At 48.4% G+C, this 15,639-nt stretch overlaps 1 protein-coding gene across 1 annotated transcript in view; it reads right to left on the reverse strand.

The window, feature by feature from the left end:
* Positions 1-321: 321 nt before the first annotated feature.
* Positions 322-15,639, reverse strand: part of LOC115119212 (general transcription factor 3C polypeptide 1-like) — a 76,619-nt gene continuing 61,301 nt past the window's right edge. The window contains 7 exon segments of the mRNA XM_065000918.1: positions 322-1,192; positions 4,159-4,604; positions 4,793-5,264; positions 9,055-9,383; positions 10,734-10,969; positions 13,902-14,050; positions 14,361-14,910. Of these exon segments, the coding sequence (XP_064856990.1) occupies positions 833-1,192; positions 4,159-4,604; positions 4,793-5,264; positions 9,055-9,383; positions 10,734-10,969; positions 13,902-14,050; positions 14,361-14,910 (2,542 nt within the window). The 3' untranslated portion in view covers positions 322-832.

The following is a 15,639-nucleotide window of genomic DNA, read 5'->3' on the forward strand; positions in this document are numbered from 1 at the left end:
TTACTGAACCAGCAACAGGGCTGGTTACTGAACCAGCAACAGGGCTGGTTACTGAACCAGCAACAGGGCTGGTTACTGAACCAGCAACAGGGCTGGTTACTGAACCAGCAACAGGGCTGGTTACTGAACCAGCAACAGGGCTGGTTACTGAACCAGCAACAATATATTTTTCATGCTGAATAAACTGAAAACATGAAGTTATGTATTGAACAGTTCTGTGTCCATGTTGACAAACCATAAAACAAAGTGACTTATTCTCTCTTTTAAAAAATAAACTAAATAACTTGTTTCATCTTAGATAAAAAAGCATCACGAGTCTCATTTCACGATTTGAATTTTTATTAAATCACACTTTCAAGAAAACAATAACAAAACTGAAATGAAAACCAGGTTTTCCCCTGAAAGGACATCTAAGATGTGAAACTAATTCCCAGAGATCTGTGTCACTACAACTGAAACTAAACAGCATTTTTTTTTATAGCTAAAATCTAATCTTGCTGTCCGGTAAGAGTCAGAACTAAAGACCTTTGGGTTAACCACTGTGAAGAAACTTGTTGTTTTAACTCCTGGGCCTATTAATCATGATCAAGTAAAACTCCCGTCCCCTAGCAGTCCTGGTGTGTATCCACTAACACCTCAATGGAACCAAACAGAATCATACGGAACGAAACGGACAGGGACTAACTTTCATTTTTCACAATACTTTCAAAAACTTTTTTTTTTTTGTTGCAAAACATTTTCAGTTGCACAACGTTATGTCTATGGCCTAAAAATGTTTCACTACAGCGTGGTACTAAAGAATTAGCACCCAGATCAGTTTTAACTCCAGTCCTTACTGTTTGTTCTCATGTTGTGCGAACTGGACCCACTGGTTCCAGTTGTTTTCATGGGGTAAAACCTGTCCTAGACGCAGACAGCAGTCGATGGTCGGCTCATAGAACACAGTGGTCGTCTCAGCCAGCCTCACCCCCGTCTCCTCCAGCCTCACCCCCGTCTCCTCCAGCCTCACCCCCGTCTCCTCCAGCCTCACCCCCGTCTCCTCCAGCCTCACCCCCGTCTCCTCCAGCCTCACCCCCATCTCTCCCTCTCTCTCCTCCCCCACCATGAGGACGGCGGCTGGGCGGGAGAAGAGGGAGGGTTTGGGACGTCTGGTCATGTACTTCTTCTTGATACAGCCCAACTCAACGAGGGCCTGAGGGGAGGAGAGAGGAGGAGCAGAGGAGGGACGGGGAGAGAAGCAGGAGAGGGGGAGAGGAGCAGGAGAGGAGGAGGAGCAGAGGAGGGACAGGGAGAGGAGGAGCAGAGGAGGGACAGGGAGAGGAGGAGCAGAGGAGGGACAGGGAGAGGAGCAGGAGAGGAGGGACAGGGAGAGGAGCAGGAGAGGAGGGACAGGGAGAGGAGCAGGAGAGGAGGGACAGGGAGAGACAGGGAGAGGAGGAGTAGAGGAGGGGGGAGAGGAGCAGGAGAGGAGGGACGGGGAGAGGAGCAGGAGAGGAGCAGGAGAGGAGGGACAGGGAGAGGAGCAGGAGAGGAGGGACAGGGAGAGAAGCAGGAGGGGAGTAGGAGAGGAGGGACAGGGAGAGGCGCAGGAGAGGAGGGACAGGGAGAGGAGCAGGAGAGGAGCAGGAGAGGAGAGACAGGGGAGAGGGGAGGAGCAGGAGAGGAGGGTAGAGGAGGGACAGGGAGAGGAGCAGGAGAGGAGGGACAGGAAGAGGAGGAGTAGAGGAGGGACAGGGAGAGGAGCAGGAGGGGAGTAAAAGAGGAGGGACAGGGAGAGGCGCAGGAGAGGAGGGACAGGGAGAGGAGCAGGAGAGAAGGGACAGGGAGAGGAGCGATGGGGAGAGGAGCAGGAGAGGAGGGACAGGGAGAGGCGCAGGAGAGGAGGAGGAGAGGAGGGACAGGGAGAGGAGGAGCAGAGGAGGGACAGGGAGAGGAGGAGCAGAGGAGGGACAGGGAGAGGAGGAGGAGAGGAGGGACAGGGAGAGGAGCAGGTGAGGAGGGACAGGGAGAGGAGCAGGAGAGGAGGGACAGGGAGAGGAGCAGGTGAGGAGGGACAGGGAGAGGAGCAGGAGAGGAGGGACGGGGAGAGAGAAGGACCAGAGGAGGGATGTGCAAGGAAGAAGAGGGAGAGATGAACATGAGTGAACCTGACCAGTACTGGTGATGTCAGCAGCTGTGAAGGAGCGGGTGGTTAGTTACATTACATTACTTACCTTTCCTCTGTTGTATTTATCTTTTGTCATTTTAAATGCAACAAATTGCCATTCAAACAATAACTATTTTCTAATGAACTCAACCTTGAAGTCAATGATCAGCTGATCTAGCCTACATCCCCGCTGATCTAGCCTACATCCCCGCTGATCTAGCCTACATCCCCGCTGATCTAGCCTACATCCCCGCTGATCTAGCCTACATCCCCGCTGATCTAGCCTACATCCCCAATGATCTAGCCTACATCCCCAATGATCTAGCCTACATCCCCAATGATCTAGCCTACATCCCCAATGATCTAGCCTACATCCCCAATGATCTAGCCTACATCCCCAATGATCTAGCCTACATCCCCAATGATCTAGCCTACATCCCCGCTGATCTAGCCTACATCCCCGCTGATCTAGCCTACATCCCTGATGATCAGCTGATCTAGCCTACATCCCCGATGATCTAGCCTACATCCCAGATGATCAGCTGATCTAGCCTACATCCCCAATGATCTAGCCTACATCCCCAATGATCTAGCCTACATCCCCGCTGATCTAGCCTACATCCCTGATGATCAGCTGATCTAGCCTACATCCCCAATGATCTAGCCTACATCCCCAATGATCTAGCCTACATCCCCACTGATCTAGCCTACATCCCCGCTGATCTAGCCTACATCCCCGCTGATCTAGCCTACATCCCCGCTGATCTAGCCTACATCCCCGCTGATCTAGCCTACATCCCCGCTGATCTAGCCTACATCCCCGCTGATCTAGCCTACATCCCCGCTGATCTAGCCTACATCCCCGCTGATCTAGCCTACATCCCAGCTGATCTAGCCTACATCCCCGCTGATCTAGCCTACATCCCCGCTGATCTAGCCTACATCCCCGCTGATCTAGCCTACATCCCCAATGATCTAGATCCCCGCTGATCTAGCCTACATCCCTGATGATCAGCTGATCTAGCCTACATCCCCGATGATCTAGCCTACATCCCCAATGATCAGCTGATCTAGCCTACATCCCCGATGATCTCGCCTACATCCCCGATGATCTAGCCTACATCCCCGATGATCTAGCCTACATCCCCGATGATCTAGCCTACATCCCCGATGATCTAGCCTACATCCCCGATGATCTAGCCTACATCCGATGATCAGCTGATCTAGCCTACATCCGATGATCAGCTGATCTAGCCTACATCCGATGATCAGCTGATCTAGCCTACATCCGATGATCAGCTGATCTAGCCTACATCCGATGATCAGCTGATCTAGCCTACATCTGATGATCAGCTGATCTAGCCCACATCCCAGATGATCAGCTGATCTAGCCTACATCCGATGATCAGCTGATCTAGCCTACATCCCAGCTGATCTAGCCTACATCCCAGCTGATCTAGCCTACATCCCAGCTGATCTAGCCTACATCCGATGATCAGCTGATCAGCTGATCTAGCCTACATCCCAGCTGATCTAGCCTACATCCCAGCTGATCTAGCCTACATCCCAGCTGATCTAGCCTACATCCCAGCTGATCTAGCCTACATCCCAGCTGATCTAGCCTACATCCCAGCTGATCTAGCCTACATCCCAGCTGATCTAGCCTACATCCCAGCTGATCTAGCCTACATCCCAGCTGATCTAGCCTACATCCCAGCTGATCTAGCCTACATCCCAGCTGATCTAGCCTACATCCCAGCTGATCTAGCCTACATCCCAGCTGATCTAGCCTACATCCCAGCTGATCTAGCCTACATCACAAGAAAATGGCTATATTAAAAAAATAAATTTAAAAAAGGTGAATTTGGCTACAGAAGCAGTAGAAATGGAATGAGGTTTAATTTTGGGGGAATGCTGTTGAATGGAATGACGGTATAGTATTTATATATATATGTTTAGCAGCTGCCCCACCAAAGGTCTGTGCACGGCCCTGGTGTGGTCGTCGTTCCTACCTGCATGAGGTCCAGTACCACCACTGGCTGCAAGACCCCTCTGTAGTGTTCCAGTAAGACGTGTTCTGGTAAACCAGGCCGGGTCATGATGTGGTAGAGGACAGCGTCCAGCATGCCTTTACACACCGGCCTGTTCAGACTGCCGTCCACGATACGCCACGGACGACTGACAAACGACACGTCACACACGCCGCCGCTGTCGTCCTCTTCCTCGCACAGACCGCTAGCTTCACCATCCTCTTCCTCGGGCAGACCGCTAGCTTCACCATCCTCTTCCTCGGGCAGACCGCTAGCTTCACCATCCTCTTCCTCACGCAGACCGCTAGCTTCACCATCCTCTTCCTCGGGCAGACCGCTAGCTTCACCATCCTCTTCCTCACGCAGACCGCTAGCTTCACCATCCTCTTCCTCAGCTAGAGATGAAAATGGCTTCTCGCCGTCGCCCACTGAGGAAAATAAAAAACACAATGAAACACACCGGTGAACAGATCGGGGGTCAGCTGTAGTCTGGTTAACCGGGGTCAGCTGTAGTCTGGTTAACGGGGTCAGCTGTAGTCTGGTTAACGGGGTCAGCTGTAGTCTGGTTAACGGGGTCAGCTGTAGTCTGGTTAACGGGGGTCAGCTGAAGTCTCACCTGTGCTCTGTTCTGTCTCAATGGTAGATGATGGTTCCTCTTGTACCCTCTCTTCTTCTTTCCCTTCCTCCTCCTCTCTTCTCTTCATCCATCTCTCCTCTGCAGTCTCGTTCCTGTCTTTCTCTTCAGGCTGCATCTTCTCCTTCTCCTCCTCCGGTGTCTCCTCCCTCTTCTCCTCCTCCTCCTCCGGTGTCTCCTCCCTCTTCTCAACCTCCTCTTCCTCCATCAGCGTTTCTCTTCTCCCTCTCTTACTACGTGGTTCCTGCTCTCTGGGGGCCACCATTCTTCTCTTGCGGAGGAGGGGGTTGTGGTGCTTTCTGTCCCCAAAGGCAGAGGCTCCTCGCTGGGCTTGGTGTGGCCGGTCTCTCTGCCTCTCTGTGGAGGTCAGTAGCCAGGGCTCAGCGTGACTCAGTAACACCAGACGCACTGAGCTCCCTCCCACCTCCAACACCAGCTCTTCCTCCAGCAAGTCCTACAGCCAATCACAGAGGAGAAAATGGACACATGAACCAATCACAGAGCAGAGGTACCTGTATGTTCTGTTTCAGTGTGTCTCTACCTGTATGTTCTGTTTCAGTGTGTCTCTACCTGTATGTTCTGTTTCAGTGTGTCTCTACCTGTATGTTCTGTTTCAGCAGTGTGTTTCAGTGTGTCTCTACCTGTATGTTCTGTTTCAGTGTGTCTCTACCTGTATGTTCTGTTTCAGTGTGTCTCTACCTGTATGTTCTGTTTCAGTGTGTCTCTACCTGTATGTTCTGTTTGTGTGTCTCTACCTGTATGTTCTGTTTGTGTGTCTCTACCTGTATGTTCTGTTTGTGTGTCTCTACCTGTATGTTCTGTTTCAGTGTGTCTCTACCTGTATGTTCTGTTTCAGTGTGTCTCTACCTGTATGTTCTGTTTCAGTGTGTCTCTACCTGTATGTTCTGTTTCAGTGTGTCTCTACCTGTTCTGTTTGTTCTGTTTCAGTGTGTCTCTACCTGTATGTTCTGTTTCAGTGTGTCTCTACCTGTATGTTCTGTTTCAGTGTGTCTCTACCTGTATGTTCTGTTTCAGTGTGTCTCTACCTGTATGTTCTGTTTCAGTGTGTCTCTACCTGTATGTTCTGTTTCAGTGTGTCTCTACCTGTATGTTCTGTTTCAGTGTGTCTCTACCTGTATGTTCTGTTTCAGTGTGTCTCTACCTGTATGTTCTGTTTCAGTGTGTCTCTACCTGTATGTTCTGTTTCTGTTTCAGTGTCTCTGTCTCTACCTGTATGTTCTGTTTCAGTGTGTTTCAGTGCGTCTCTGTTTCAGTGTGTCTCTACCTGTATGTTCTGTTTCAGTGTGTCTCTACCTGTATGTTCTGTTTCAGTGTGTTTCAGTGTGTCTCTGTTTCAGTGTGTCTCTACCTGTATGTTCTGTTTCAGTGTGTCTCTACCTGTATGTTCTGTTTCAGTGTGTCTCTGTTTCAGTGTGTCTCTACCTGTATGTTCTGTTTCAGTGTGTCTCTACCTGTATGTTCTGTTTCAGTGTGTTTCAGTGTGTCTCTACCTGTATGTTCTGTTTCAGTGTGTTTCAGTGTGTCTCTACCTGTATGTTCTGTTTCAGTGTGTTTCAGTGCGTCTCTACCTGTATGTTCTGTTTCAGTGTGTCTCTACCTGTATGTTCTGTTTCAGTGTGTTCAGTGTGTTTCAGTGTCTCTCTGTTTCAGTGTGTCTCTACCTGTATGTTCTGTTTCTGTTTCATGTTCTGTTTGTGTCTCTACCTGTATGTTCTGTTTCAGTGTGTCTCTACTGTATGTTCTGTTTCATGTTCTGTTTCAGTGTGTCTCTACCTGTTTCAGTGTGTCTCTACCTGTATGTTCTGTTTCAGTGTGTCTCTACCTGTATGTTCTGTTTGTCTCTACCTGTATGTTCTGTTTCAGTGTGTCTCTACCTGTATGTTCTGTTTCAGTGTGTCTCTACCTGTGTGTTTCAGTGTGTCTCTACCTGTATGTTCTGTTTCAGTGTGTCTCTACCTGTATGTTCTGTTTCAGTGTGTCTCTACCTGTATGTCAGTGTGTCTCTACCTGTATGTTCAGTGTGTCTCAGTGTGTCTCTACCTGTATGTTCTGTTTCAGCAGTGTGTTTCAGTGTGTCTCTACCTGTATGTTCTGTTTCAGTGTGTCTCTACCTGTATGTTCTGTTACAGTGTGTCTCTACCTGTATGTTCTGTTTCAGTGTGTCTCTACCTGTATGTTCTGTTTCAGTGTGTCTCTACCTGTATGTTCTGTTTCAGTGTGTTTCAGTGTGTCTCTACCTGTATGTTATGTCTCATGTTCTGTTTCAGTGTGTCTCTACCTGTATGTTCTGTTTCAGTGTGTCTCTACCTGTATGTTCTGTTTCAGTGTGTTTCAGTGTGTCTCTACCTGTATGTTCTGTTTCAGTGTGTCTCTACCTGTATGTTCTGTTTCAGTGTCTCTACCTGTATGTTCTGTTTCAGTGTGTCTCTACCTGTATGTTCTGTTTCAGCAGTGTGTTTCAGTGTGTCTCTACCTGTATGTTCTGTCTCAGTGTGTCTCTACCTGTATGACCTGTTTCAGTGTGTCTCTACCTGTATGACCTGTTTCAGTGTGTCTCTACCTGTATGTTCTGTTTCAGTGTGTCTCTACCTGTATGTTCTGTTTCAGTGTGTCTCAGTGTGTCTCTACCTGTATGTTCTGTTTCAGTGTGTTTCAGTGTGTCTCTACCTGTATGTTCTGTTTCAGTGTCTCTACCTGTATGTTCTGTTTCAGTGTGTCTCTACCTGTATGTTCTGTTTCAGCAGTGTGTTTCAGTGTGTCTCTACCTGTATGTTCTGTCTCAGTGTGTCTCTACCTGTATGTTCTGTTTCAGTGTGTTTCAGTGTGTCTCTACCTGTATGTTCTGTTTCAGTGTGTCTCTACCTGTATGTTCTGTTTCAGTGTGTCTCTACCTGTATGTTCTGTTTCAGTGTGTCTCAGTGTGTCTCTACCTGTATGTTCTGTTTCAGTGTGTTTCAGTGTGTCTCTACCTGTATGTTCTGTTTCAGCAGTGTGTTTCAGTGTGTCTCTACCTGTATGTTCTGTTTCAGTGTGTCTCAGTGTGTCTCTGCCTGTATGTTCTGTTTCAGCAATGTGTTTCAGTGTGTCTCTACCTGTATGTTCTGTTTCAGTGCGTCTCTACCTGTATGTTCTGTTTCAGTGCGTCTCTACCTGCATGTTCTGTTTCAGTGTGTCTCTACCTGTATGTTCTGTTTCAGTGTGTCTCTACCTGTATGTTCTGTTTCAGTGTGTCTCTACCTGTATGTTCTGTTTCAGTGTGTTTCAGTGTGTCTCTACCTGTATGTTCTGTCTCAGTGTGTCTCTACCTGCATGTTCTGTTTCAGTGTGTCTCTACCTGTATGTTCTGTTTCAGTGTGTTTCAGTGTGTCTCTGTTTCAGTGTGTCTCTACCTGTATGTTCTGTTTCAGTGTGTCTCTACCTGTATGTTCTGTTTCAGTGTGTCTCAGTGTGTCTCTACCTGTATGTTCTGTTTCAGTGTGTTTCAGTGTGTCTCTACCTGTATGTTCTGTTTCAGTGTCTCTACCTGTATGTTCTGTTTCAGTGTCTCTACCTGTATGTTCTGTTTCAGTGTGTCTCTACCTGTATGTTCTGTTTCAGTGTGTCTCTACCTGTATGTTCTGTTTCAGTGTGTTTCAGTGTGTCTCTGTTTCAGTGTGTCTCTACCTGTATGTTCTGTTTCAGTGTGTCTCTACCCGCATGTTCTGTTTCAGTGTGTCTCTACCTGTATGTTCTGTTTCAGTGTGTTTCAGTGTGTCTCTACCTGTATGTTCTGTTTCAGTGTGTTTCAGTGTGTCTCTACCTGTATGTTCTGTTTCAGTGTCTCTACCTGTATGTTCTGTTTCAGTGTGTCTCTACCTGTATGTTCTGTTTCAGTGTGTTTCAGTGCGTCTCTACCTGTATGTTCTGTTTCAGTGCGTCTCTACCTGTATGTTCTGTTTCAGTGTGTCTCTACCTGTATGTTCTGTTTCAGTGTGTCTCTACCTGTATGTTCTGTTTCAGTGTGTCTCTACCTGTATGTTCTGTTTCAGTGTGTCTCTACCTGTATGTTCTGTTTCAGTGTGTCTCTACCTGTATGTTCTGTTTCAGTGTGTCTCTACCTGTATGTTCTGTCTCAGTGTGTCTCTACCTGTATGTTCTGTCTCAGTGTGTCTCTACCTGTATGTTGTGTTTCAGTATGTTTCAGTGTGTCTCTACCTGTATGTTCTGTTTCAGTGTGTCTCTACCTGTATGTACCGCTGCAGACCTCTGGTCCGTCCGTCTCTCGGGTCGGCCAGGTGTGTGTGTGATGTCACCAGGTCCCGCCTGTCCAATCCGAAGGCTCCGTGTCTCTCCAGCGTTGCTCTGAGCTCTGCCACAGCACCAATGTCCTCTGGGCTATACCCTCTCTGAGTCACCAGACGCCCCTCACACACCTCTACGGAGGAGGAGGGGTAGAAGGGGAGGGGGGAGGAGGAGGGAGAGGAGGAGGAGGAGGGATGGGCTCTGAGGGAATGGGAGAGTAAAGAGGGGAGGAGAGAGGGACCGTGTCTGGAGAAGTCTATGGGAGGAGAGTCTGAGAGGAGGAGAGAGAGGGCGAGGGAGAGAGGAGGGCGAGGGAGGGGAAGACAGAGATGAGGGAGAGAGGAGGGTGAGGGAGGGGAAGAGAGAGATGAGGGAGAGAGAAGGGTGAGGGAGGGGAAGACAGAGATGAGGGAGAGAGGAGGGTGAGGGAGGGAGAGAGGAGGGTGAGGGAGGGGAAGAGAGAGGGGAGGGTGAGGGAGGGGAAGAGAGAGATGAGGGAGAGAGGAGGGTGAGGGAGGGGAATGAGAGAGATGAGGGAGAGTGGAGGGCGAGGGAGAGAGAGATTAGGGAGAGAGGAGGGTGAGGGAGGGGAAGAGAGAGATGAGGGAGAGTGGAGGGTGAGGGAGGGGAAGAGAGAGATGAGGGAGAGTGGAGGGTGAGGGAGGGGGAGAGAGAGATGAGGGAGAGAGGAGGGGAGGGAGGGGGAGAGAGAGATGAGGGAGAGAGGAGGGTGAGGGAGGGGAAGAGAGAGATGAGGGAGAGAGAGAAATAATTCTTATGTGTTGTGTGTACAGGTGTGTGTACCTACCCTGGGTAATAAACAGTGTGTGTACCTACCCTGGGTAATAAACAGTGAGTATTTACCTACCCTGGGTAGTAAACAGTATGTGTATAGGTGTGTGTACCTACCCTGGGTAGTAAACAGTGTGTGTACAGGTGTGTGTACCTACCCTGGGTAATAAACAGTGTGTGTACCTACCCTGGGTAATAAACAGTGTGTGTACCTACCCTGGGTAGTAAACAGTGTGTGTACAGGTGTGTGTACCTACCCTGGGTAATAAACAGTGTGTGTACAGGTGTGTGTACATACCCTGGGTAATAAACAGTGTGTGTACAGGTGTGTGTACCTACCCTGGGTAGTAAACAGTATGTGTACAGGTGTGTGTACCTACCCTGGGTAGTAAACAGTGTGTGTACAGGTGTGTGTACCTACCCTGGGTAGTAAACAGTGTGTGTACAGGTGTGTGTACCTACCCTGGGTAGTAAACAGTATGTGTACAGGTGTGTGTACCTACCCTGGGTAGTAAACAGTGTGTGTGCAGGTGTGTGTACCTACCCTGGGTAGTAAACAGTGTGTGTACAGGTGTGTACCTACCCTGGGTAGTAAACAGTGTGTGTACAGGTGTGTGTACCTACCCTGGGTAGTAAACAGTGTGTGTACAGGTGTGTGTACCTACCCTGGGTAGTAAACAGTGTGTGTACAGGTGTGTGTACCTACCCTGGGTAGTAAACAGTGTGTGTACAGGTGTGTGTACCTACCCTGGGTAGTAAACAGTGTGTGTACAGGTGTGTGTACCTACCCTGGGTAGTAAACAGTGTGTGTACAGGTGTGTGTACCTACCCTGGGTAGTAAACAGTGTGTGTACAGGTGTGTGTCGTAGATGTAGTCTCATGGTGCACGATTCCACCACGATACTATCGTTGGTGTTGAGGTTTCGGAGGTTGACGATCCCGGGAACGCAGTATCCACGCATCATCAGGTACTTGGTGTGGGACGCCTTGTGAGCCCTCACCTCGATCCGACTCCGCCCCTCGTTCTCCTCTTCATCATCATCATCCTCAGCCAGCACTGAGATACTGAGAGTTTAGAGAGAGAGAGAGAGAGAGAGAGAGAGAGACAGACGGGGGCGGAGAGAGAGAGAGAGACGGGGGCAGAGAGAGAGAGAGACAGACGGGCGGAGAGAGAGAGAGACGGGGGTAGAGAGAGAGAGAGAGAGAGAGAGAGAGAGAGAGAGAGAGAGAGAGAGAGAGAGAGAGAGAGAGAGAGAGAGAGAGAGACACAGACAGGGGCAGAGAGACAAAGACAGGGGCAGAGAGACAAAGACAGGGGCAGAGAGACACAGACAGGGGCAGAGAGACACAGACAGGGGCAGAGAGACACAGACAGGGGCAGAGAGACACAGACAGGGGCAGAGAGACACAGACAGGGGCAGAGAGACACAGACAGGGGCAGAGAGACACAGACAGGGGCAGAGAGACACAGACAGGGGCAGAGAGAGACAGGGCATCAGTAAATATGAGAATATGGAACAATACAGTATGGACCTCCACTACTTATTTATTTGGACTGGGAAGATTTGTCTCTATACTCCAGCATGGCGGATGTGTCTCTATACTCCAGCATGGCGTCTCTATACTCCAGCATGGCGTCTCTATACTCCAGCATGGTGGATGTGTCTCTATACTCCAGCATGGTGGATGTGTCTCTATACTCCAGCATGGTGGATGTGTCTCTATACTCCAGCATGGTGGATGTGTCTCTATACTCCAGCATGGTGGATGTGTCTCTATACTCCAGCATGGTGGATGTGTCTCTATACTCCAGCATGGTGGATGTGTCTCTATACTCCAGCATGGTGGATGTGTCTCTATACTCCAGCATGGTGGATGTGTCTCTATACTCTATGGATTTGTCTCTATACTCTATGGATTTGTCTCTATACTCTATGGATTTGTCTCTATACTCTATGGATTTGTCTCTATACTCTATGGATTTGTCTCTGTCTCTATACTCTATGGATTTGTCTCTGTCTCTATACTCTATGGATTTGTCTCTGTCTCTATACTCCAGCATGGTGGATGTGTCTCTATACTCCAGCATGGTGGATTTGTCTCTATACTCTATGGATTTGTCTCTATACTCTATGGATTTGTCTCTATACTCTATGGATTTGTCTCTATACTCTATGGATTTGTCTCTATACTCTATGGATTTGTCTCTATACTCTATGGATTTGTCTCTATACTCTATGGATTTGTCTCTATACTCTATGGATTTGTCTCTATACTCTATGGATTTGTCTCTATACTCTATGGATTTGTCTCTATACTCTATGGATTTGTCTCTATACTCTATGGATTTGTCTCTATACTCTATGGATTTGTCTCTATACTCTATGGATTTGTCTCTATACTCTATGGATTTGTCTCTATACTCTATGGATTTGTCTCTATACTCTATGGATTTGTCTCTATACTCTATGGATTTGTCTCTGTCTCTATACTCCAGCATGGTGGATGTGTCTCTATACTCCAGCATGGTGGATTTGTCTCTATACTCTATGGATTTGTCTCTATACTCTATGGATTTGTCTCTATACTCTATGGATTTGTCTCTATACTCTATGGATTTGTCTCTATACTCTATGGATTTGTCTCTATACTCTATGGATTTGTCTCTATACTACTGCATGGCGGATTTTATAATTGTACTGTATAATAATATGGATCTATAGGGGACTGTATTATAATATGGATCTATAGGGGACTGTATAATAATATGGATCTATAGGGGACTGTATAATAATATGGATCTATAGGGGACTGTATAATAACATGGATCTATAGGGGACTGTATAATAATATGGATCTGGATCTATAGGGGACTGTATAATAATATGGATCTATAGGGGACTGTATAATAATATGGATCTATAGGGGACTGTATAATAATATGGATCTGGGGCTATAGGGGACTGTATAATAATATGGATCTATAGGGGACTGTATTATAATATGGATCTATAGGGGACTGTATAATAACATGGATCTATAGGGGACTGTATAATAATATGGATATATAGGGGACTGTATAATAATATGGATCTATAGGGGACTGTATAATAATATGGATCTATAGGGGACTGTATAATAATATGGATCTATAGGGGACTGTATAATAATATGGATCTATAGGGGACTGTATAATAATATGGATCTATAGGGGACTGTATTATAATATGGATCTATAGGGGACTGTATAATAATATGGATCTATAGGGGACTGTATAATAATATGGATCTATAGGGGACTGTATAATAATATGGATCTATAGGGGACTGTATAATAATATGGATCTATAGGGGACTGTATAATAACATGGATCTATAGGGGACTGTATAATAATATGGATCTATAGGGGACTGTATAATAATATGGATCTATAGGGGACTGTATTATAATATGGATCTATAGGGGACTGTATAATAATATGGATCTATAGGGGACTGTATAATAATATGGATCTATAGGGGACTGTATAATAATATGGATCTATAGGGGACTGTATAATAATATGGATCTATAGGGGACTGTATAATAACATGGATCTATAGGGGACTGTATAATAATATGGATCTGGGACTACATGAGAAAAACTAATTTGGAGAAACAACTTTTCATTTTAGACAGAGATAAAGAGGGAGCGCCAGAGAAAGGGTTGGGAGTGTGTTTTGGGGTGTGTTTGTAGGTGTGTGTAGGTAGGTGTGTTTGTGTGGGTGTGTGTATGTAGGTGTGTGTAGGTAGGTGTGTGTGTGGGTGTGTGTATAGGTGTGTGTGGGTGGGTGTGTGTATAGGTGTGTGTGTGGGTGGGTGTGTGTAGGTGTGTGTTTTGGTGTGTGTAGATAGGTGTGTGTATGTAGGTGTGTGTATAGGTGTGTGTGTATAGGTGTGTGTGTGTGTATAGGTGTGTGTGTATAGGTGTGTGTGTGTATAGGTGTAGGTGTGTACCTCTTAACCACCTCATTGTCTACCATGGTGCTGTCCAACACCACTATGTGTTCAGGTATGGAGACGTGGACTGACAACAGACCCAGAGTCATCAGACTGAGACAGGCCAGAGTGGCGCCCCCCGGGGACTCCAGGGAGAACTGCAACATCTGGAGAACACGTGATTTAATTAACGGGACATTTATGAACTCAGTTGTCTTATACAGGTGATCTCATTAAACCCAATTAACGTGATTTAATTAACGGGACATTTATGAACTCAGTTGTCTTATACAGGTGATCTCATTAAACCCAATTAACCAGTGTGTGAACTGAACAAAGGAATCAGCATCAGAGCTAGAACAAAGTACATATGAAGACTGTTGCTGCTATGTTTAGGAAGTGGCGCTGGCTTTTTCAGCTTTGTAGAGGAAACATTTCACTCTTAAATACTACAAACCACAAGGGAACTAAACCCACCTCCGTGAGATCCAGAGGGAGAGAGGGGTCAAGGCCGGGTGCTGTCCCCGACTCCGGCTCCTCCGTCTGGGTGAGGGGACAGGAGGCAGGGTCCCCGGAGGTAGACTCAACTCCATGGACGGTAAAAGACGAGACCTGTTCTTCCGCTTGGTTGTGGGCCGCGTTGTCCTCGTTCTCCTCCTCGTTCTCTGTGTTCTTCCCTCTGTCTTCTGTCTCCATATCTTCATCTTTCTCTTTTTCTCTCTCCTCCTCCCCTCTTTCCTTATCCATATTCTTCTCACTTCTCTCCTCCCCTCTCTCTTTCTCCATGCCCACCTCCCCTCTCTCCGTGCCCACCTCCCCTCTCTCCGTGCCCACCTCCCCTCTCTCCGTGCCCACCGCCCCTCTCTCCATGCCCACCTCCCCTCTCTCCATGCTCTCCCTCTTCTCCTTCCCTTCGTGTATGAAGACCGTGGAAGGGTGGTTGTCTCCAGTCCCGTTCTCACTCAAGGCCTGCATGAAGTCAAACACCTCTGTACACAGACCCGTGGGCAGACGCCAAGTAAAACACCTACAGGAGAGAGGAGAGTGGGGGGAGAGTGGGAGGTGGTGAGGGAGAGAGGAGAGTGGGGGGAGAGTGGGAGGTGGCGTGGGGAGAGTGGGAGGTGGCGAGGGGAGAGTGGGAGGTGGCGAGGAGAGAGGAGAGTGGGGGAGAGTAGGAGGTGGCGTGGGGGAGAGTGGGAGGTGGAGAGGGGGAGAGTGGGAGGTGGCGAGGGGGAGAGGAGAGTGGGGGTGGCGAGGGAGAGAGGAGAGTGGGGGGAGAGTGGGAGGTGGCGTGGGGGAGAGTGGGAGGTGGCGAGGGGAGAGTGGGAGGTGGCGAGGGGGAGGCGAGGGAGAGAGGAGAGTGGGGGAGGCGAGGGAGAGAGGAGAGTGGGGGAGGCGAGGGAGAGAGGAGAGTGGGGGGAGAGTGGGAGGTGGCGAGGGAGAGAGGAGAGTGGGGGGAGAGTGGGAGGTGGCGAGGGAGAGAGGAGAGGTGGGGGGAGAGTGGGAGGTGGCGAGGGAGAGAGGAGAGTGGGGGAGAGTGGGAGGTGGCGAGGGAGAGAGGAGAGTGGGGGGGACAGTGGGAGGTGGCGAGGGAGAGGAGAGTGGGGGAGAGTGGGAGGTGGCGAGGGAGAGAGGACAGTGGGGGGGAGAGTGGGAGGTGGTGAGGGAGAGACGAGAGTGGGAGGTGGTGAGGGAGAGATGAGTAGTGTTACTAACCTGTAGTAGTGTTATTACCCTGTAGTAGTGTTATTACCCT

The sequence above is a fragment of the Oncorhynchus nerka genome, linkage group LG15, assembly GCF_034236695.1.
Source record: "Oncorhynchus nerka isolate Pitt River linkage group LG15, Oner_Uvic_2.0, whole genome shotgun sequence".
NCBI lineage: Eukaryota > Metazoa > Chordata > Actinopteri > Salmoniformes > Salmonidae > Oncorhynchus > Oncorhynchus nerka.